Below are 22731 nucleotides of genomic sequence, written 5' to 3'. Positions count from 1 at the left end.
CTATCCTGGACATGAGCAGATGTTTAGCTCACAGGGGTTATAGGTGGGGACAGAATCCCTTTAATTAAATGCATAAATATGATAATTTGGGGCAGGGTAATGAGCCCCGTCCTCCACACCATAGAGCAAAGTGTGCAGATACTGCATATGTTCGGAAAATGTAATAAAAAGTTTGTGAAAGAAAAAAAATGAAAACCTCCCTGAAATGAGTAGTGCAGCTCCCTGAAATGAGTTTTTGCAGGTTGGGATGTCTGCACTTGTAGCGTCAGCCCCAGGAATCACATGACTGTGCCGTCCGGTTCTGATTGGACCAGTGGATTAGGGAGAGAACGGCAAGAGTCCCAAGTATCCAAGGAACTGTAAGTGCGGCTTTGCCGCGTCATATTACATTGCACTGTTCCAGTGACATTTTGGAACATATATGAAAGCTGCAGGATACAGACTTCACCTTCTTTGGATTACAAATAATATAACGCAATACTTAGGGTGCACCCCGATGTTAAAGCTTGCTCAGGAATAATCAGGCGCAGCCAGGCTTCTTTATGGACATTGGCGAAAATTACGCAAGTACTGGGTTAGTGCTAGGCAGTATTATCCTTACTGTGCGTTTATGCTCTGTTAGCATTCTGTTGCTCAGCTACTTGTTCACTGTTCAGTAAACACAAGTGTTGTAAAAGACCCGCTGTCTGTGTCTATGTGGCATCGTGTACCCTCAGAATCTGTGGCCCCAGCCCTCGGTTTTCTTTCAGGAGTTCCATCGCATATGAGGCAGTGAGAGAGAAGGCCGAAGTTAAGCTGCAGACAGGCGAGCAGTAGCAGGGTGAGAACGCCGTAAGCGCGCACAGACGGCCCTCACTTCCTGCAGCAACTCTGACATATCGGGGTAATTCTTCAGGAACCTCTGCACCACCAAATTCAGCACATGTGCCAGGCAAGGGATGTGCGTCAAGCCAGCTAGGCCCAGAGCTGCAACGAGATTTCGACTGTTGTTGCACATCACCAGGCCAGACTTGTGGCTTAGTGGCACGAACCACTCATCGGTCTGTTCTTCCATGCCCGCTCACAGCTCCTGCATGGTGTGGGGTCTTTCCCTGAAAACATATAAGTTTCAGAACAGCCTGCTGTCATTTCCCCCTGGCTGTGCTGAAGTTGGTGGTGCAAGTGTTGCGCTGACGTGATGAGGAGGCGGTAGAGGAGGAAGCAGAGGAGGAGGAAACATGAGGCACCGAGAAACATCCCGCAAGCCTCGGTGACAGTAGGACATGTGCCAAACCGCTGTGTGCTGCCACTACATTTACCCAGTGGGCGGTTAGGGAGATATAACGTCCCTGCCCATACTTACTGGTCCACGTGATGGTGGTTAAGTGGATGTTGACAATGATGGCATTGCGCAACACACACCATATTTTTTTCCGCCACTTGTCTGTGCAGGGTAGGGATGGCCCGTTTGGAAAAGTAGTGGTGGCTGGAAACCATGTACCGTGGGACAGCTGCCGCCATGACATTTCCATCTCCACCAGACTGAATGGCAGCAATTCAAAGGCCAGCAATTTAGAAATGCTGGCATTCGGGGCTAGGGATCGCGGGTGGCTAGGGGGGTACTTCCTCTTTCTCTCCAGTGTTTGGAGGATGGAGAGTTGAATGCTTCCATGAGACAGTGTGGAGATGCTTGGGGGTGGCAGGTGCCACAGTTGCTTCAGAGGGGGGAGAAGAGGCCAAGATCTTTTGTGTTTCTTGAGGTGTCTACTCCACTGCAGCTCGTGCTTTGCAGTTAGATGCCGGATTATGCAGGTCGTGCTCAGGTTTAGAACATTTATGCCTCGCTTCCGGCTCTGACAGCACAGTGTGAAAACCACCCGTATCCTGTTGTCAGTACACTGCCTGAAGAACTGACACCCCAGGGAACTCCTTTGCGCTGGCTTTGTGTGTGCTATGTCTCTTGGCACGTTGAGCAGTAGCAATCATACTGGCTTGGAGACGGCTGCACTTCTTTTCCACCCGCTCCCTCTTTTGCTGTGTGGCTGGCGCTGTGTGACCCCACCTCTTCCTCCAAACTGCACACGTCCATGGCATGACCTGGATACCATGTGAGGTGTAGAACCTCATTATCCTCCACATCATCTTCCACCCACTCCTCACCCATGCCCTCCTGGCCGGTCTGCACACTGCCCCAGAAAGCCCCAGCAGTTGTAACCTGTGTTGCGTCATTGTCATCTGACACGTGCTGCGGTGGTTCTTCCCCGTTCTCATCTTCAAACATAAGTGGTTGGGAATCAGTGCACTCAATCTCTGTCACTTCTGGGGCAGGGCTAGGTGGATGGCCCACGAAAACACCACCAGCAGAGTCATCAAAAAGCATAAGTGACTGCTGCATGACTTGGGGCTCAGACTGCTTGGCTGATGTGCAAGGGGTTAAGGTGGAAGACGTGCCCGTGAGTCGCCGGTGCCAACCGGTGCACTTTGGACCGGGTGGAAGACAATGTGAAGGAACTGGAGGCACTCTCAGCCATCCAGTCTACTACCACCTCTACTTGTTCTGGCCTCACCATTCTTAGAGCAGAATTCGGGCATACAAAATGATGAAAAGCTTCCTTTTGCCTGCATGAACCAGAGGAAAGTGTTTCATTTGGGCATGTAGCTGGCACAGAGCGACAACGTCCTCTCCCTGGAGCAGTAGCTCCACCAACACCAGCAGCCACGTCCCCTAGTTGATGCTCTCCTCATTTTGTTATGGTCAAACACAGAATTGGCTGACAGACAAACAATTGTATATTCGTGTCACGGATGCAAAAGAAGTGTTTAGCAAAAAAAAAAAAATTGGTATGTCTCACCGACCTAATTAACAGGCTGATTAACTGGTCTATTTCCCTGTGACGGTGGCAAGTAAAGTTTTTTTCACAAAAATAAGTCGGTTTCACCCACAATTAACAGACTGATTAACTATTATATTTCCCTGTAACTGGTGCAAAGGAGTGGGATTGGACCGAACAAAAATGCCAACAGATCACCCTCAGACTGAACCGCAGGATAAGGTCTGGTATTTCTGTCTCACTGGTGCAGAGGAGCTGTATTGTACCCATCAGTAATGCCTACAGGACACCAGCACAGTTTTTTTAAATAATAAAGGCCTAACACTGTCCCTGCCTGCAGCAGCGTCCTGTCCTACAGTAGTGATAGCAGAATGGCGGCGCACCATGTGATCCAGCATTTTTGCATGCATGGTCGCATGGTGTGTCGGCCAATCACAGCCATGCCAATACTAGGTATGACTGTGATGGCTTCCAAGTGCCCAAAGCTTAAATGCTTGTTGATTGGCTGTGATACAGCATTTCAACAAGCTTTATTTAAACTGAGAACAACGAACGTGAACACTTACTTTGGCGTGTTTGGGTTTGGTACCCGGACACTGTAATGTTTGGCATGGACCGGAACGTGGCGGTCCGGGTTTGCTTATCACCAGCCAATGTGGAAAAGCTTTGTCAGCACGGCACAACATCCAGCACCGCCATCTGACACGGACCATCTTAGCGGGAGGCAGCGTTTTAGCAACATGGTGGAACAACACGTGTCCACACGTCTGCACGTACTGACTGTTGGGTCTGCCCCATTCAACATCTGGGTCTCCAAATTAGGCACATGGCCTGAGCTTGCCCTTTACGCCTTGGAGGTGCTGGCCTGCCCTGCAGCCAGTGTATTGTCTGAACATGTGTTTAGCACGGCAGGGGGGAGTGATCACGGACAAGCGCAGCCGCCTGTCCACAGCCAATGTGGACAAGCCCACGTTTATTAAAATGAACATTGCATGGATCCCACAGGACTTGTCCTTCCCTTGGCCAGAGTAGAGAAGTATTCCGGCCGCACCCAGCCATTGTTATACTCCAGCACACTTTGTGGGTCCTCTTTGCCATTTCCCATGTTTTGGGGCCTACAGTAATTAAAAATCCACTGCCTGTATAGATACTAAAATCAAAAATAATAATAAATCTTTATTAAAGTCCTCGGATTTTATCTATTGGTGGACAATTGCCCTTGTATTACAGGCTCACACCCCACAATGTTGCAATCCCAGGCTGTCTTAGGGTTAGCAAGGGATATCTAACAGGGTACAGTGGACTGTATGTCTACGTCCATTGACAGTGTGGAGGCGTGATTAATGGGGCAACCTGGGATAAATATGAATATAGATATAGATCAAGGGGAGTGAGATTCTTAGCACTCCTGCTATTAATTCATATCCCTGGACCCCAAATGTTGGACCACCATTTAGGTCTGGATGTCCCTGTGACATTACTTCTAAGCCAGGAAGTGGGCCTAGGAGTTTGAAAGAAACTGTGGACCAGGCGGTCATTAAAATTACGTCCACGGCGGCATGATATGGCGGGGGCATTTCCTGTGTGCCAATGCCTGAGTCCAATCTCAAAATACCAGGTCCGATATCAAAATGTCCCAGTAAGTATTAAGGATCTATCTCACTTCGGTATGTGCCGTGTCAAAAGTTTCAGTGATGCGTGCCATATTTTCTCCTTCAGGTTTGGGCCTAGGATTTAATAATGTATCCCTATTTCTACTTAAAGGGTTTCTATCACTTCGTATGACATAATTAGCTGTCAGACACTAGTGATCCGCTAGTGTCTGCTCTGGCCAACCATCCTACTATAATCACTTGTGGGGCAGCGGTTTTGCTAAAAAACTAACTTTTATAAATATGCTAATGAGCCTCTAGGTGCTATGTGGGCGTCATTAGCACCTAGAGGCTCCGTCTACCTTCATACACAGCGGCCGCCCAGCGCGTCCCTCCAGCCCGCCCATGTCCTCCTCCGTGTGACGCAGCGGCCGAATTCTCGCGCATGCGCCGTGCGCGGCTGTATTCGGCGCATTTGAGATGTCTGAGCTCGGAGCGGTCAGACATTCAATGCGCATGCGCCGAATACAGCCGCGCATGCGCATTGAATGTCTGACCGCTCCGAGCTCAGACATCTCAAATGCGCCGAATACAGCCGCGCACGGCGCATGCGCGAGAATTCGGCCGCTGCGTCACACGGAGGAGGACATGGGCGGGCTGGAGGGACGCGCTGGGCGGCGGCTGTGTATGAAGGTAGACGGAGCCTCTAGGTGCTAATGATGCCCACATAGCACCTAGAGGCTCATTAGCATATTTATAAAAGTTAGTTTTTTAGCAAAACCGCTGCCCCACAAGTGATTATAGTAGGATGGTTGGCCAGAGCAGACACTAGCAGATCGCTGGTGTCTGACAGCTAATTATGTCATACCAAGTGATAGAAACCCTTTAAAGGGTTTCTGTCATCAGAACAATCGTTATGTAGCCGGCTGACACTAGCGATGTGCTAATGTCAGCAGAACATAACTGTATGATTTTTAACTCCCTGCCTGCCGCCGTTCCCTCAAAATAAAGACTTTTATAATATGCTAGAGCACCTAGGGGCTCCGTCCTCTCACCCTTTGGCACGCCCATGTCCAGTTGATTGACATCCTAGTTCTCCTCAGTGCCCCGTAAATCCTGCGCCATATTCTGAGGTATTGTCCTCGAGGAATACCTCATTTTAGGGGCTGAGGGTGCCAGCCATTCCAATACAACAGGGTGTTGGTCGCTGTGGGTTTGCGAAAAACATTGCTGACTATCTCTCCGTTTTGACCCCTGGCTATCCTTAAATCCAAAAAGGTAATCTCATCCCTGTGGATTTCGGCCGTAAACAATAGGTCAAGATCATTGGTATTAAGTGCACTTACAAATTCAAAGAACAGATGTTCAGTGCCCTGCCACAGGATGAGCACATCATCTATGAAGTGGAGCCATAGTATGATGTGTTGAGGCCAATTGGAGGCATTCTCCCCGAAAACCCCATTCCGTTCCCACCAGCCCATGTAGAGATTGCCAAAACTTGGGGCACAGGGGCTCCCCATCGCTACTCCCCTGAGATGGTGGTAGATCTTTCTGTCGAAGAGGAAGATGTTTTTGGTGAGGATGAAATGTAGGAGATCCAACACTAAATTATTGTGCGGATGTAGATGTTCGCCTCTTTCCTGTAGGAATTGTGCCACTTTTTCGCAGCCCTTTTTTTGCGGAATGCTGCTGTACAAAGCCTCTAAGTCAAGGCTGGCAAGGAGGGTATCAGAATCGATCTGGACACCATCAAGTTTCTTCAGGACATCCATCGAGTCCCTAGTAATGCACACACAAAAGGTCTCAAGATGGTGTCCACATAAACACCTAAATGGTGGATAAGGCTGCCCGTGCCTGAGACAATAGGCCTCCCCTTTAGATGGGATAGGCCCTTATGAACTTTATGTTTAATTTTAGATACGTTACCTTATATTATTGCATTTCCTGGGGCCTACAGTAACCAAAAAACATAGGTAAAAATACATTAAAAAAAAAAGTTTATCTCATATATATAAAAATTTATTTCTGTCTGTCTGTCTGTTCTTTATGCAGGGCCAAATGACTGGACCGATCTGCAGCACATCTGACACATAGGTACATCAGGTGTCCAGGAAGATTTTAGGTCGGGTCATAGCTCTCTAGGACGTACTGTTCCTGAGATGTTCCCAAAAAATGTATTAGCCAATAGAAGCTCGCAGCTTCACTTATATTCTAACTGCCATTAACACAGTCACATGGCCCATATTATCCAATTGAAGCTCGCATGTCCTTCTTTGTTGACATACAGTACACAGTTATACCAAATTTCCATAAAAACTCAGCCATTTTGCTTCACTGTTTGAAGTCACTGTCAAGAGGGCGTGGTGCTGTGGAGGTCACTGTTAAAGGGGTTACCCAATACTATAAAAATGTTTCCAATATGACGGGCCCCTCACAGTGAATATACTTACCTCGCTCCCCGCGCTGCTCCTGGTCCCCGCACCGCCCCTGCAGCTTCTCCCCGCGTGTGGATGAAAACATCCGGTGTCAGGGGGGAGCAGCCAGTGGCAGGCGGGCATGGAGACGAGCCTCCCTAGAGTCATCCACAATGCTAGGGAGGCTCGTCCCCGTCCCCTGTTAAAGAGGAGGGGTCCTGTGCAGGTGAATGCTAAGGATGCAGGCACTGTGGGGGGATCACTGTTAAAGGGGTGGGTGCTAGGAAGGTCACTGTTAAGGGGGCAGGGTGCTGTAGAGTTTACTTTTAAGGGGCGGAGCATTGTGGGTGACTGTTAAGATGGCAGGCCACTGTGGAGGTCACTGTTAAGAGGACGAGATGCTATGGATGCCAAAGTTAAGGAGTGGGCTGCTGTGGAGGTCAATGTTAAGAGGAAGGTGCTGTCGATGGTCAGTGTTAAGGGGATGGGCCGCTGTGGAGAGCACTTATGGGGGAGGGTGGCTGTGAAGGTCACTGTTAACCACTACAGGACCGCCGTACGCAGGATTGCGTCTTTGCGGCGGCCCTGTTATTCCGAGTGGACGCGCCGGGGCGTCATCTCGCGAGACGCGAGATTTCCTGTGAACGCGCGCACGCAGGGCATTGTAGAACCTCAGGAAACATGACAGGTGCTCAGAAAGTCAGAGCTGCTTCAAAAAGCGGAAATTCACATTTTTGTACCATAGTTTGTAAACGCTATAACTTTTACCCAAACCATTTTTTTTTTTACCCAAACATTTTTTTTTTTTATCAAAGACATGTAGAACAATACATTTTGAGAAAAATTTATAAAATGTCATTTTTTTGCAAAAATTTCGGTAAATTTCAATTAATAACAAAAAAATGTCAGCAGCAATGAAATACCACCAAATGAAAGCTCTATTAGTGAGAAGAAAAAGAGGTAAAATTCATTTGGGTGGTAAGTTGTATGACCGAGCAATAAACGGTCAAAGTAGTGTAGGTCAGAAGTGTAAAAAGTAGCCTGGTCCTTAAGGGTGTTTAAGCTAGTGGAGCTGAGGTGGTTAAAGGGGTGGGCTGCCATGGAGTTCACTATTAAGGGGAGGGGTACTGTAAAGGTTATGGGGAACACGGTGGATATCTTTCAACCTCACACACACATTTTAAATGAAATAGACAAAATATACCCGTGCGAAGCCGGGCCATCCTGCTAGTGCTGTATATTTACTGGCCACACCCAGCCATTGTTATACTCCAGCGCACTTTGTGCTTTTTCTTTTCCATTTCTCAATGTTTTGTGGCCTACAGAAACTTAAAGACAAACAAAAAAAATTGAAAAATATATAATTTTTTTCTTAAGAACAGCCCTTTTGCATCAGTCCAACTGTAGTAGGAGAGGAAATTTGTCTGTCGAGTTTGTCTTTGACACTAAGGCAGTTTTTAGTTATTAAGAACAACCATTTTGAATCCGTCGAACTGTAGTAGGAGAGGAAACTTGTCTGTGGAGTGTGTCTTTAACACTCTGGAAATTTTTTTAAATGATAAACACTATTTTTACATCCGTCTAACTGTAGTAGGAGAGGAAATTCTTTTAATATATGGTCGCCATATAGGGGACGTACGAGATATTAAAAAGAGATGGACAGACACTACAGGTGATCTTAGCTACAAGGCCAATAACCGATAACCCAAAAAGGTTGCAGACTATTGCAGGCCCTCTTCTTAAAAGAAGGGCCCCCCATAAACTTATCCCAGTCCCTTCGGTCCAGAAGGCACCTGCAAGAGGCTGAGACCTAAAGGCAACCCACAGCCGAAACGAGAAGTACGCCCTGGCAATCCATGACAAGTCCTTGTGCCCGTTGGTTAGAGTCGCGTGCGAGCTGGTGTTGTGAGTGGTCAGGCTTGCGGCCCTGAGAATGGTGAGGGTGACATCAATGACGTGCAGACATTAGCGGATGATGAGGTAGCCAATCGCACGTGGGAGCTGGGGGAGGAGGGAGCTTCATCATCATCGGGGAGGAGGGTTGCAGCTTGCACATGAGAAAGCGGCAGAGCCAGCAGGGTGTTAGCAGGGTGGCAGCAACAGTGTGAGGTCTGGAGCCAAACGTGTCCGTGTTAGACCGGCTGCTACTTAGGAGCATGCCTGTCTGGAAAGAACTAGCAGTGCAGGGCTTCACAGAGGCAGTGGTAGCAGGCACTCAGCACAGAGTGGTGGGGGGGAAATGCCATACTCCGCGGTGCAGGAATTTGTCATCAAGCCGACAGAGGACGTCAGCATGGCCATTTGTAGAATCTGTAGGCAGAACGTGAAGCTTGGTTAGGGTGCCAATATTGGCACCACGGCCCTGCATCCACACATGCAGCATCACCATAAAGTGGCCTGGAAAAAATGTGGTGCTAATGTACTGGAACAGCCTGACACAGCAACCGCTGCATCACCCAGTGGCCTGTACCCCCTTCTCCAGCAGTCATGGCTCCACTGCCTCAGCAGAAGGAAGTTGTGTTTCCTTCCCATGATCAACTGGTCCTGATGTTTCTGCTCCTCCTACTCCTCGCCACTCGTTTCGCCTCCAATCGATCACCAAGGCAATTGCAAAAAGACAACAGTATGCGTGCACTCATTCAGCTGAACATGCTCCTGGCCAAGCTGGTGGTTATATAGTCCCTCTCTTTCCATGTGGTTGACTTGGCACCTTTCAGAGAGCTGATGGCTTTTGCTAAGCCAAGCTGGAGTGTCCAAAGCCATCATTACTTCTCCAAAAAGGCAGTACCAGCCCTGCATACATATGTTAAGCAGAAGGTGGGCCAGTCCTTGAGCCTGTCGGTGTCTGCTAAAGTTCATGGCAGCGCCAACATGGGGAGCTATGACTATGGTCAAGGACAATATATGTCCTTTATGGCCCACTGACTTAATGTGGTTCCTTCCCAGGCACCAGGTGATGGCAATGCCACCTCTGCCTTCTCAATCTGTGAGTCCTGGTCCAATGTCCTCCTCAGCCTCCTTATCCTCAACCTTGTCCTCAGCCTCCACTGCAGGTACAATTCGGGGTCTCCTCCAGCATACCATATATGCAGAGCATGGTGGTGTCACAGTGTTCTGCACCTGGTTTGAACCGAGTCACACAGGGGAGGAACTTATCTGCGTCCTGAAAGAGGAAATTGAATTGTGGCACTCTCCTCTCCAACAAAAAATTGGAACCATAGTCACTGACAACAGGAAGAACATTGAGTCGGCGCTGCATCAAGGAGGGCTGACGTCTTTACTCTCATTGTAAAGCATTTCCTCAAGTCTTCCACCAAACTTCAAAACATCCTAAAATAGCCAGGAAACTGTGCATGCACTTCAGCCACTCTTACACTGCAAAGCATGCCCTTCTTGAGCTGCAAAGGCAGAATGGAATTCCCCAACATCGCCTGATATGCGCCGTTTCCACCCGTTGGAACTAATCCCTACACATGCTGGACGGACTATATGAGCAGAGGAAAGCTGTAAACAATTTCTTTATGATGCAGGCGGACAGGAGCAGTCCCATGTGTAACTTTGACGCTAGCCAGTGGCAGCATATCCGTGACACCTTCCGTTTACTGAGGCTCTTTGAGGAGACCACTTTATTTGTCAGTCACCAGGACTAAGGAATGAACAAAGTGATTCCACTCCTTTATGTCCTGGAACAGATGCTGCTAAATGTGACTGGTCAGGGGATAGGAGATGTGGCGCCTACATCTCACAGCCACACCTGTGGGGGCTTAACCCGTGGGGGCTTAACTGGCGGAGGAGGAGAACAGTCACGCACAAGCAATGTATACAGAAATGGGTGGTTTTTCTGCACAGGTGACCTTAGAGGAGCAGGAGGAGCTAGAGGGCAATGAGGAAGACTAGGAAGATGACCTGACAAGCCACAGCAGTATGCAGTGGAGATGGAGGCAGGGAGTCCCTCCGAGTCCCTTGCGCAAATGGCCAGATGCATGTTCAGTTGCTTGCGTAATGATATCCATATTATCACCATTTGGCAGAGGGATGACTACTGGGTCTCCACCATGTTAGACCCTTGCTACCGGTTCAAAATGGGGGCCATTTTTCCACCCGCTGAGAAGAAGGATAAACTTAATTACTATCAAGACATCCTATGTAGTCTGTTGGCCGCTGTGTGCCATCGTCCATCCTTACAAAGTTATTACCAGGGGGACCCTCTGTGCTCAAGTTTCACTGCCATGGCTTCTGGAGGGGGGCGGGAGGAGCACCAGCTCCTTCGGAAGCAACTTAATTCTGGAACCTCTGATGAGCATGGCCAGTAGTGTGGCTTCAGAGCGGTTGCCACCTCACCACTTTGTGACTGGGCCATTACGTTGACACCTTATTTGCTTGACTCCCCCCTACTCTGTGACTGAGCCATGTGTTGACTCCTCATGCAATTGCCACCTCACCACTCTGTGACTGGGCCATTGTGTTGACTCCTCATGCAATTGCCACCTCACCACTCTGTGACTGGGCCACTATTTTTGACTACTCATGCAGTTAGTATTCTCTCCGCTCTGTGACTGGGCCACTAGTGTCCCTAGTTAACTTGTTGACATTAACATTTATTTGTCCCTTCTGATTTGTCAGAAGGACGGAAAAAGGAAAAAGACAAAGGATCCTGTCTTTGGAACATCTGTAAGGCGTCTATCACACGGTCCCTATTTTGCATCAGGATATACTCATGATTTGGAAGCCAAAAGCAGGAGTGGTTATAAAACGCAAATATTCTAATCATGTGCCATGTCTGTATTGAATCCACTCCTGTTTTTTTAATTTTTTTATTGGCCTTAACAATATTGATGAATTACGGACCAAATGCTGACTGTGTGATGGCGTGCGGAGGCTCAAGAGACAGGATCTATTTTTTGAGACATTTTTGTGATGGATCAGAAGAAGGACAAAATAGAGTATTAGTGTGTAACCAAACAGGTTCTGTAGAAATCTATGTACCATCTGAATTCGATTTGCTCATCTCTATTTACAGTATAACACTACCTGACCTGCACCCCAATTAAAAAAAATACTTGTGCCATGGGTACTGCAGGATTCAGCGGCATCACTAGAACCCGAAGCAGACGTGGCTCTGGCTGTTCTTTGGGAGATATGTGGCCTCTGCTCTTTATTGCTGCAACCCTCACCCCCCTCTGATGTTGCCTCCTTCTGGCACCCCGATTCAGCTCCCAGGTCCTGTCCAGCACAGAATTGTCATCAAAGTCCTCACCCTCCCTGCAGCTTTTATCAGACTGTGAGATGGTGAGTGGCTTCTTTAGACACTTTCCCCTGATCTGCGTTTTCCCAGAGTGCCACTGTCTCTGCACCCAACCATAATTGCTGTGTCTATGGGCGCCACTATTACCACCACCATCAACACAGGTATGCATGTGGTCACCAACCTCCTCCCCAAACTACTCCTCAGGGAAGCCCAAATGATAAAAGCTCTCACACAAATTATCAACAGGGAGACTCTCTTAACTATCTGCCGTAGGGTGTAGTGGGTTTTTATTACCACTTCTTAGGAAAAAGAAATTGATGGCTTATCCTGAGAACAGTTCATTAACATTAAAATCTAAGAAAACCACTTTAATTAATTTTTTTTATTGTAATGTCTGTTTTATTTCATTGTTGCCACTATTTAAAGATAATCAATATTATAATACAGTATGTCAAAATGTACACAAACCCTTATTTACCCAAAGGATATATCAGTATAATTTGTTTTATTCAGCATGGGAGCCTATGAGTCATGTGTGGCACTCTGGTGGCATATGTTGGAGGCATTCGACAAGGATACTGTATATGTTTGGAGATCCCCCCTCATCCCTGGGGTATACCCCCCAACTTACACTGAAAACATACTGTGAATGGACTCTTTTATAACATACTTAACCTTCTGAAAAGATTCTTTGAAGTCTTTGTTCCTCAGGGTGTATATGATAGGATTGAGCAGTGGGGCCAGCACAGTATACATCAGAGACAAGACCTTACTCAGGAGCAGAGATTGTCCTTTTGTAGGAAACATATAAACAATGATTATTGTCCCATAAAATAAGGAAACCACAACGAGGTGGGAGCTACAAGTGGAGAAGGCTTTATGTCTTCCGGTATTGGATTGAATCTTCACGATGGCAATGACAATGTAGACATAGGACATCACAATGATTATAAAAGGTAACATTGCAAAGAAAAAACTCAGTATAAGAATTTGGATGTGAATTATAGATGTATCAGAGCAAGAGAGCTGCAGGATAGGTTCAAAATCACAGTAGAAATGGTCAATAACGTGTGGTCCACAGAAATACAAATTATTTATTGAAATAGCATAATACAATGTCACTATAAAGCCAACCGACCAAATGATATCTACTGATGTCACACAAAACGTATTATTCATGATGGAGTTATAACGAAGGGGGTTACAGATGGCCAGATACCGATCATAGGACATCACTGACAGAAGAAGACATTCCGAGGACTCTGAGATGACAAAGAAAAAAAACTGGATGATGCAGCTGGGAAGAGTCATAGTGGTCCCTCCATACAGAATGGTATGAAGAAGCATGGGGACAATATCTGTAGAGAGCAGGAGGTCACAGAGTGAAAGCTGTGTAATGAAGAAGTACATGGGTGATCGAAGGGATTTACTCACTAAATACAAGAACAAGATGAGAAGGTTTCCAGAAATGGTTGCACAGTATATAAAAACTAGTAGAGAGAAGAACATAAATGTGAAGTTTTGAAGATTAGGAATTCCCAGAAGGCTAACAGAGGTGATGTTATTTGTCAAGACCATCTGGAGAAGACAAAGTAAGCAATGAATGTTAATAAAGTGTATATCACTTATTTTTGTTATAATTAAAATATTTTCCTAATGGTAAAAAAGCATCAAACTTGAGACATGAGATACAATGTCCTTCTGCTCTGGCCACTGTGGTAATCAAACTGCTCTCCTACAGTCTGGTTTCAAATGGTAACACTTTGATAAGTGGGTGGGAAAGTGGATGTGGTTAGCCTGTCAAGCTGATTTACTCCAGATTTATCCCCTGTGACGGTGTGTCTTATTAAAGGAAACCTGTCACCAGGATTTTGTGCATAGAGCTGGGAACATGGGCTGCTAGATGGCCACTAGCTCATCTGCAATACCCAGTCCCCACAGCTCTCTGCTCTTTTACTGTGTTAAAAAACAGTTTTGATCAATATGCAAATGACCTGATATGAGTCCTGTGTCCGGAGATGAGTCAAGCGGAAAGGAGCACAGCACCGCCCCGCGTCCTCCGAATCTCCTCCTTGCTGGCTGACGTCACAGAGCTGGAGCGCCAAAATCTCGCGATGCGTGAGCTAGCGCATGCGCAGTGTCGGCATCATGTTTATTCCCTGTACTGGCATCAGCACAGGGAACGAACTACGCTTTCGCTAGCTCGCGCATCTCGAGATTTCGGCGCTCCAGCTCTGTGACGTCAGCCAGCAAGGAGGAGATTCGGAGGACGCGGGGCGGTGCTGGGCTCGGAGGACTTTTGCAAAATTGACTTAAAAAATTCCTCTCATGATGAATCCCCCCCCCCCCCATTGTATTCAGTGTAATGATGTTTCTTTATGACATTGAGCTGTAATCATTCTATTTGTCAGAAAGACACCCTTTTTAATATTCTCTGTCTTCCCAAGACTGACTCTGTAACCACTGTCCACATGAGCAAAACTGGATGTGGATGATATTAAACAACAGAAAAGATTCTTAACCTCAACAAATAACATTTTAATCAATCCTCCTTTTCTTTCTTTCTTCTCGTAAATTCTACATCTAAATCTCCCACAAACTTTTCTTTGTTTTGATTTAGATGTTCAGAAAATATTAAGTTACCAGAAATCCTGTATTATGCTCCAGAGCTGCACTCACTATTCTGCTGGTGCAGTCACTGTGTACATACATTGTTTATCCTGTATTGTTTCTGAGATAAATCTAGAGCTTCATTTATAATTCCTCTGGCTTCAGAGCTGAAATCTGCCAGTTTCCTTGGTTTGTTCATTGTCTGGCACTTGTTTTTCGTAATTGTCAAGTGTTATTTTTACAGCACAGTATCTCATTGTTTCCCCATCAGATTTAGTATATAGAGGTATGAGGTCAAGAGAATCTCCTTCCCTGACAGGAATAATCACACATGGTGCAGCAGCTCTCTGTATATGGATTATCATGCCTTATCTTACTGCCATCCATATGTTCACTGTACACATGTATGTGAGGTTCTTGTGCACAGGTTGTTTGTGGGCCTTTCTGTCCCATCAAGAAAACCTTGTAGATATGAGACCCTACAGCAAACAGATGCAGGTGAGATCCAGCTATATTTTGTCCTAAAAAATACTGCCTTGGATAGAAGGAGGAGTGCATGACCAAGCTAGAGGCTCCGACCCACCATACATGTACAGTTCAATGCGCACTACTACAGAACATGCCAGCTCCTCCAAAGAACTTGAGATAAACCAAAAGAAGGATTCTTCAACCATGTAATGTAGATAAGAGAAACCCAGGGCGCACCAGCTACGTTGAGTATTCATCTTTCCAAATGTGTCCTGGATTTTGCTTATTAACGTGAGATAAACATGCAGGTGCACACAGTGCAAAAAGCAAAGGAGCCCAAAAGACGAGCAGTATTCTGAAGCTGCTGAGACACCTGCAAACATTGAATTTACGGATTGTTATGTACAGCATTACTGCTATTTTGAATATACATATATATTTTGAAGTCCTTTGTGCAAATTTTGTCTCTGTCTCAGTTTTGAACTCCCCCAATCTATACAAGGCTGTTTTTTACTTTCAGCATAATCTCTGGATCCTTCCTGCCCTGAGTTCATTTGTAGGCTTGGACCCAGCAGAGGTGAGTTCTTCAGGGTACAGCCACAGGTTTCTGCATCCAATTTTGGAGGCCAAAATAAAGAGTGAATTCCAAAAAGAGAAATCATATCTGTCCTTATACTTTCTCTCCATTTATGATCCAATCCAGATTTTGGCTTCCAAAATTGCATCAGGAAACCTGACCATGTGGCCGTGCCCTTAGTGTAGGGTCTTATCTGCATGAGATAACCTCCTAGTTCTCACAATTTGATCACAATTTGATGGATCTTCTGTGCTTGTTTGCTTTTGCATGGTGGAGTTGCACACTGGTACATTTACTTCATTTTGTTTGGATGTGCTGATCATGTCCAGACACCATACCCTGCATCTTATCTGACTTCTGACTATGCCTTTCCCTTGTCTCTGACTGTCGGCTCTCCGCTCAATGTGTTTTTATCCTCCATGAATTCACCTCATGTTTCCAGTGTAAGGTCCTTGTCCTATCCAGTCACACTGAACATACAGAGTCTGCTGCCTGTTATAGTGGACTCATGGAGATGAAATGCAGATTGACCTGAGAGCTGGATCATTCTTCTTCAGGCTATTTACACCCAGAGATGTAGCTGAGGCTCCTTCTGAAGTAGTGAACATGGAAACCAGTTGTTTGATGTGGATCCTATATTACATTTACAGCCAGGAAAACAATCTAGGAAGAACCCATGAAGCATGGACCATACCTTAGTAAAGGGGTTAAAGGTGGAGACAAGGATTCCCTAAGACTATATTTCCCAGGTTAGCCTACACCAGTCCATGGTGACACAGGGTCTAAGACATGTCCATGTTACATCCATCTGATGATTTCACGTATTTAGCTCAGCGCAGTTTTATCTCTGATGTTCAAAACGTGCAGATAATATTACAGCCAATTACACCATATTCTGGCCTTACAATAAAATAAAAAAATCACACTTGGAATAGTCAAATAATGAAATAAAGCTCGGAAATACGACCATTTTATACCTTCATGTGTAGAATAATCAGTATCTGGAGATTTCAGGGAGGGCTCCTTGAAATACATGAATTAGGTCAACTGAGACATAATCTTAAAGGAATTGCAGAGTGAAAAAAAAAACTATGAAAAAATAAATGGACCTGTGCACAAGTCAAGACAGGCAATTCAGAACCACATGTTCCATGTACCGTACTATATATACCACAAATATACCACATACTACATATACTATATATACTATGGATACAATATATACATGCATACCATGTACAGACAATACAGAACCACACAAAATATACCACATAGTATAAGTAATGAGTAGGGATAAGCAGACCACTGGATGACCGGGTTCGAGGGGTTCGACCGAACTTTGTTTCAAAGTTCAGTTCAGGTTCTGAACTTGACCCGAACAACGAACCCCATTGAAGTCAATGGGGACCCAAACTTTGGGGCACTAAAATGGCTGTAAAAAAGTCATAGAAAGGACTAGAGGGCTGCAAAATAACAAAAATACATAAAAATGAAAATTAACAATCTCGAACCAAGATGCGGAGGTCCAAATGGAGTAGGAAGTTGAGGAGGCTGTGGACGTGGTAGTGTAGGTGGAAGAGGCGGTGGAGGTGGAGGAAGAAGCCAACACTCTTTCTGCTTTTTTTTTTTTCATGTGTCTGTCAATTCTGTTTGCTAAGGGCCACAGCTTGACAGTTTGGTGCTTGTCAGGAGCGTTGCTAGGTTAAAGAACTTTTATAATATGTAAATTACCTATCTACCAGCAAGTAGGGCGTCTACTTACTGGTAGCCACCGCACCCTCTTTTCAACAAAACGCCCCCTCCTCCTGCTGATTGACAGGACCTGGGAGCGCTCTCCTCCTCCGACTGGCCCTGTCTGCAATTCAAATCCCGCGTCTGCACCTCATTCGGCGCAGGCGCTCTGAGAGAAGGACGCTCGCTTCCTCAGCACTTCCTCAGTGCGCCTGCGCCGATGACGTCACCCTAAAGAGGCCTGGGCCCCTAATGTTTTGTCCCAGGCCCCGAATGTCCTGCCTGCCTGCTAGATACAACTGTATTGCCATCCTCAGGATGGCAATACAATTGAATCTAATGCCCTGCAAGATCTGAAGGACCTGTGATGACATCACAGTCCATGTGATCAGCTCTGAATGCAGGAGCTGAAAAGGACCTGCCATGATGTCACCATCATGTGACCAGTGCAGGAGAGGACTGCTCAGCAGTAAATAGAAGTCCTGGGAAGAAGCTGTGGTTAGGAAAGTGAAGGGAGGATTACTCAGTGTGAGAAGCAGAACAATGTTGGGAGTTGTAGTTATTTAACTGGGACTGTATGTTAGGGCTGAAGGGAGGGAAGTTATTTACATAGGACAGTGGGGTGGATTGACGTTACTTACATGGAACTGAAAGTTGAGGGGGTGATGTTATTTACATGGGAATGCATGTTGGAGGTGGCTGGAGCAGGGTGATGTTATTTACATGGAATATATGTTGAAAGTGGCTGTGGGAGGGAGTGATATTACATGGGACTGAATGTTGAGGAGTAATGTTATTTACATAGGACTGCATGTTGGAGGTGGCTGGGGAGGGGGTGATTTTATTTACATGGGACTGTATGTAGAAGGTGTCTAGGGGAGGGAGTGATATTACATGGGACTAAATATTGAGGGGGTGATGTTCTTTACATGGGACGGTATATTGAAGGCGTCTGGGGAGTGGGTGATGTTATTTACGTCGGTCTATATATTGGAGGGGGCAGGAGAGATGGTGTGATGTTATTTACATGTGACTGTATTTTGGAGGGGCTGAGGAATTATAATCTTTGAAGACAGTAAATGGAGGAATATAACTACAGGGGTCACTGCAGGGGGCATTATAAATACTGGTGGCGCTTCAGGGCGAGCATTATAATAGTAGGGGGCAATATATATACTGACGGCACTTCAGGGCGAGCATTATAACAGTAAGAGGCAATATAAATACTGGGGGCACTGTGGGGGCATTATAACAGTAGGGGTCAATATAAATACTGGGGGCAATGTGGGGGGCATTTTAAATCCAGGAGACATTAGGTGTTTTTATTATTACTGGGGGCTCTATAGGAGGGACTTATAGATCTGCATTATTTCTACTAAGAGCATTGTGGGGGCTTATTCCTACTGAGGGGTCTGTAGATAGCTTTATTACCACTGGGGGAAAAATAGGGGGCCATATTTCTACTGAGGTCTCTGTAAGGGCATTATTAATACTGGAGGGCTCTTCTACTAATGGGGGCACTCTTGGGAAGCACTATCACTGTTGGGGCACTGTAGGGGGCAGTATTACTATTGAGGGCATTCTAGAAGGGAATGACTATTGTTGGGACTATGAGGAGTACTGTTACTATGGGGGGCACTCATTTTTCGTCAGCATATTATTTGTGTGTCACACTTTGCAGAGACGAGGCGCGGCTGAGAGAAGTTATTCCAACCGAATGGAGAAGATGATGACAGAGAAGATCTACATCAGAGGAGATGTCACCTGTAGTATCACGGTCGGCGTGGCTATCACATACGTGAGACAGAGGGAGGGAACGAGGAAGGCCCTGCCCAAGTGAGAGGGAAGATGGTGACCCCTGACTCACCTGGCGGCTGGCACCTGGCTGCCCTGACGTCCCTAGACGGGTTCCTCACCCGTACGCCGATCACGTGCCTAAAGCCCTGGTTTTCCCTGAGCTGAGCCCTAGGTAGTGAACAGGGCGATGGGAACACTAGTCCGCACCACTAACTCTAAGGGAAAACACCAAGGGGAGGACAGACAACACGGACTCAACATATATTCCCAGGTGGGCGACGACAGGAGACAACAATAAGCCCAACAGGGATCCGGAGGGTAGCTCTCAGGAACGACAACCAGGATAACCACTCCAGTGGGTCAGTATAGATGTCCAGGCAGGAAGCTCTATAACTGGCAACTAGAGAAGTGTGAGGGGAGAATATAAGGAGGTAGGGAGTGGCAGACAAGAAACAGCTGAGGAGGAGAAGCTACGGATCCCTGAGAGAGACAAAAAGGATAGCAAGGCAAACACAGAAAACAATCACAAAGAAACCACGTGATCTTTCGATATAGAGCGCGCAGCCACCCGCTGCGACTTCCTGACCCCGGGTATAACGGAGTCAGACGTGGCTCTTGATACCCTCGTGACAGTACCCCCCCTTTCACGAGGGGCCTCCGGACACTCAGGACCAGGTCTCTCCGGATGAGAGGCATGGAAAGTCTGAATTAACTTGTTGGCGTTTACCTCTGACGCTGGAACCCACATTCTTTCCTCGGGACCGTAACCCCTCCAATGCACCAGATACTGAAGAGAACGGCGGACCCGACGAGAATCAACAATTCTGGCTATTTGAAACTCCAGATTACCAGCCACAATGACAGGAGGAGGTGGCAGCGGCGATGGTTCTAGAGGTGGAACATACTTCTTGAGTAACGATTTATGGAAGACGTTATGGATCTTAAAAGTCTGAGGTAGCTCCAGGCGAAAAGCCACAGGGTTAATGACGGCTACTATTTTATAGGGACCAATGAACCTAGGACCCAGTTTCCAAGAAGGAACCTTCAACTTAATATTCCTAGTAGACAACCACACATAGTCATTCACTCCTAGGCTCGGACCTGGCGACCGTTTCTTATCGGCCATGCATTTATATTTACCACTCATCTTTTTCAAGTTAACTTGCACCTTCTGCCATACTGATGAAAGAGATGAAGAAAACCTTTCCTCTTCGGGAACCCCAGAAGACCCCCCCTCTTTGAAAGTACAAAATATGCACCAAGGAATGGTGACTTGCCAGTGGACTCCTGATAATGATTATTTATGGCAAACTCAGCTAACGGTAAATATGATGACCACAACTCTTGGTTTTCAGACACAAAACACCTTAAATATGTTTCTAGGTTTTGGTTGGTACGCTCAGTCTGTCCATTCGACTGAGGATGGAAAGCTGAGGAAAAGGACAAGTGAACCCCCAAACGGGAACAAAAAGCTTTCCAAAACTTAGAAATAAACTGGGTTCCCCGATCCGAAACCACATCGGAAGGGACCCCGTGAAGCTTCACGATTTCACTGATAAACACCTGAGCGAGAGTTTTAGCATTAGGAAGTGCGGGTAGCGCAATAAAGTGTACCATTTTGCTAAACCTGTCTACTACTACCAAGATAACAGTTTTACCCGCCGACAACGGTAAGTCAGTGATGAAATCCATTGACAGATGTGTCCATGGCCTATTGGGGATGAAAAGTGGCAATAAAGACCCTGCTGGACGTGTATGAGAGACTTTCGCGCGTGCACAAGTAGAACAAGTAGACACGAAATCCATTACATCCTGACGCAACCTTGGCCACCAAAAACGACGAGATAAAAGCTCCAAGGTTGCTTTACTACCCGGGTGTCCAGCAAGTGCCGAATTATGATGTTCTTTTAATAATTCAAGACGCAGGTTTAACGGTACAAACAATTTCTCTGAGGGGCAAGAGGCCGGGGCGTCCCCCTGAGCCTCTAACACCTTTCCCTCTAGAACAGAGTGTACAGCAGAGACAACCACTCCTCTTTGTAAAATAGGTACCGGATCACAAACATTACCCCCTCCAGGGAAACTACGAGATAATGCGTCTGCCTTGGTATTTTTTGCCCCAGGACGATAGGTAATTACAAAGTTAAATCTGGTAAAGAATAGCGACCACCTAGCTTGTCTAGGGGTGAGACGCTTAGCCGATTCTAGGTACAGAAGGTTCTTGTGATCCGTAATCACCGTGACGGGGTGGATTGCTCCCTCTAAGAAGTGACGCCACTCTTCAAGCGCCAGTTTAATCGCCAACAATTCCCTATTTCCAATATCATAATTCTTCTCCGCAGAAGATAATTTTTTGGAAAAGAAAGCGCAAGGACGCCATTTGCCAGGAGACGGACCCTGAGACAATACAGCTCCCACTCCCACCTCTGACGCATCTACCTCGACAATAAAAGGCTGGGAGACATCAGGTTGAATTAGAACAGGTGCCGAGGTAAACCTCTCCTTTAGAGAGGAAAATGCATCTTTAGCGGCGTCAGACCATTTGGAAAAATCCGTCCCCTTCCTAGTCATATCGGTAAGGGGTTTAACGATCACTGAATAATTTTTAATGAACTTTCTATAGAAATTAGCGAAACCCAAAAACCGTTGTAGGGCTTTAAGGTTCTCAGGAAGATCCCAATCTACAATTGCCTGGACCTTCCCAGGATCCATGCGGAAACCTGAAGCAGATAATAGATATCCCAGGAACTGTAATTCCTGAACAGCGAAGACACATTTTTCAATTTTCGCATATAATTTATTCGTCCGTAGGACCTGCAGTACTTGCCTGACATGCACCTCATGTGTTTTCAGATCAGCCGAATAAATTAAGATATCATCTAGGTATATGACTACAAACCTGCCGATGAGATGACTAAAAATATCATTAACAAAATGTTGGAAGACAGCAGGGGCATTGGTCAGACCGAAAGGCATAACTAGATTTTCATAATGCCCCTCAGGGGTGTTAAAAGCTGTCTTCCACTCATCCCCTTCCCTGATACGAATCAGATTGTAGGCCCCCCTAAGATCAAGTTTGGAGAACCACTTAGCACCCGCAATCTGATTAAAAAGGTCAGGAATGAGAGGAAGAGGGTATGGGTCACGGATGGTTATCTGGTTTAACTCACGGAAATCTAAGCAAGGACGCAGGCCCCCATCTTTCTTTTTAACAAAGAAAAACCCTGCAGCCACGGGTGAAGAAGAGGGTCTGATGTGTCCCTTAGCCAGACTCTCAGAGATATAATCTTTCATGGCTTGTCTCTCGGGACCCGAAAGATTATACAACCTGGACTTGGGTAATTTTGCCCCGGGAATCAGGTTAACCGGGCAATCATAAGGACGATGAGGTGGTATTTTCTGACAACCCTTTTCAGAAAAAACGTCCTCAAAGTCCGAAATAAATGTAGGTAGGGAAGCTATGGAGGCGATTAAGCAATTGTTA

General features: G+C 46.3%; 1 protein-coding gene across 1 annotated transcript; it reads right to left on the bottom strand.

The window, feature by feature from the left end:
• Window positions 1-1060: 1060 nt before the first annotated feature.
• On the bottom strand, window positions 1061-22505 carry LOC120990070 (the record flags this gene model as incomplete). The annotated part of the gene is made up of 4 exons (XM_040418587.1): window positions 1061-1091; window positions 2085-2250; window positions 12709-13642; window positions 21729-22505. Coding segments are annotated over 4 exons (1908 nt in total), but the record flags the coding sequence as incomplete, so codon positions are not given.
• Window positions 22506-22731: the final 226 nt, after the last annotated feature.

This window comes from Bufo bufo, chromosome 1, assembly GCF_905171765.1.
Source record: "Bufo bufo chromosome 1, aBufBuf1.1, whole genome shotgun sequence".
NCBI lineage: Eukaryota > Metazoa > Chordata > Amphibia > Anura > Bufonidae > Bufo > Bufo bufo.
Note: the sequence above shows the minus strand (reverse complement) of the source record. Positions and strands in the feature narration are given on the sequence as shown.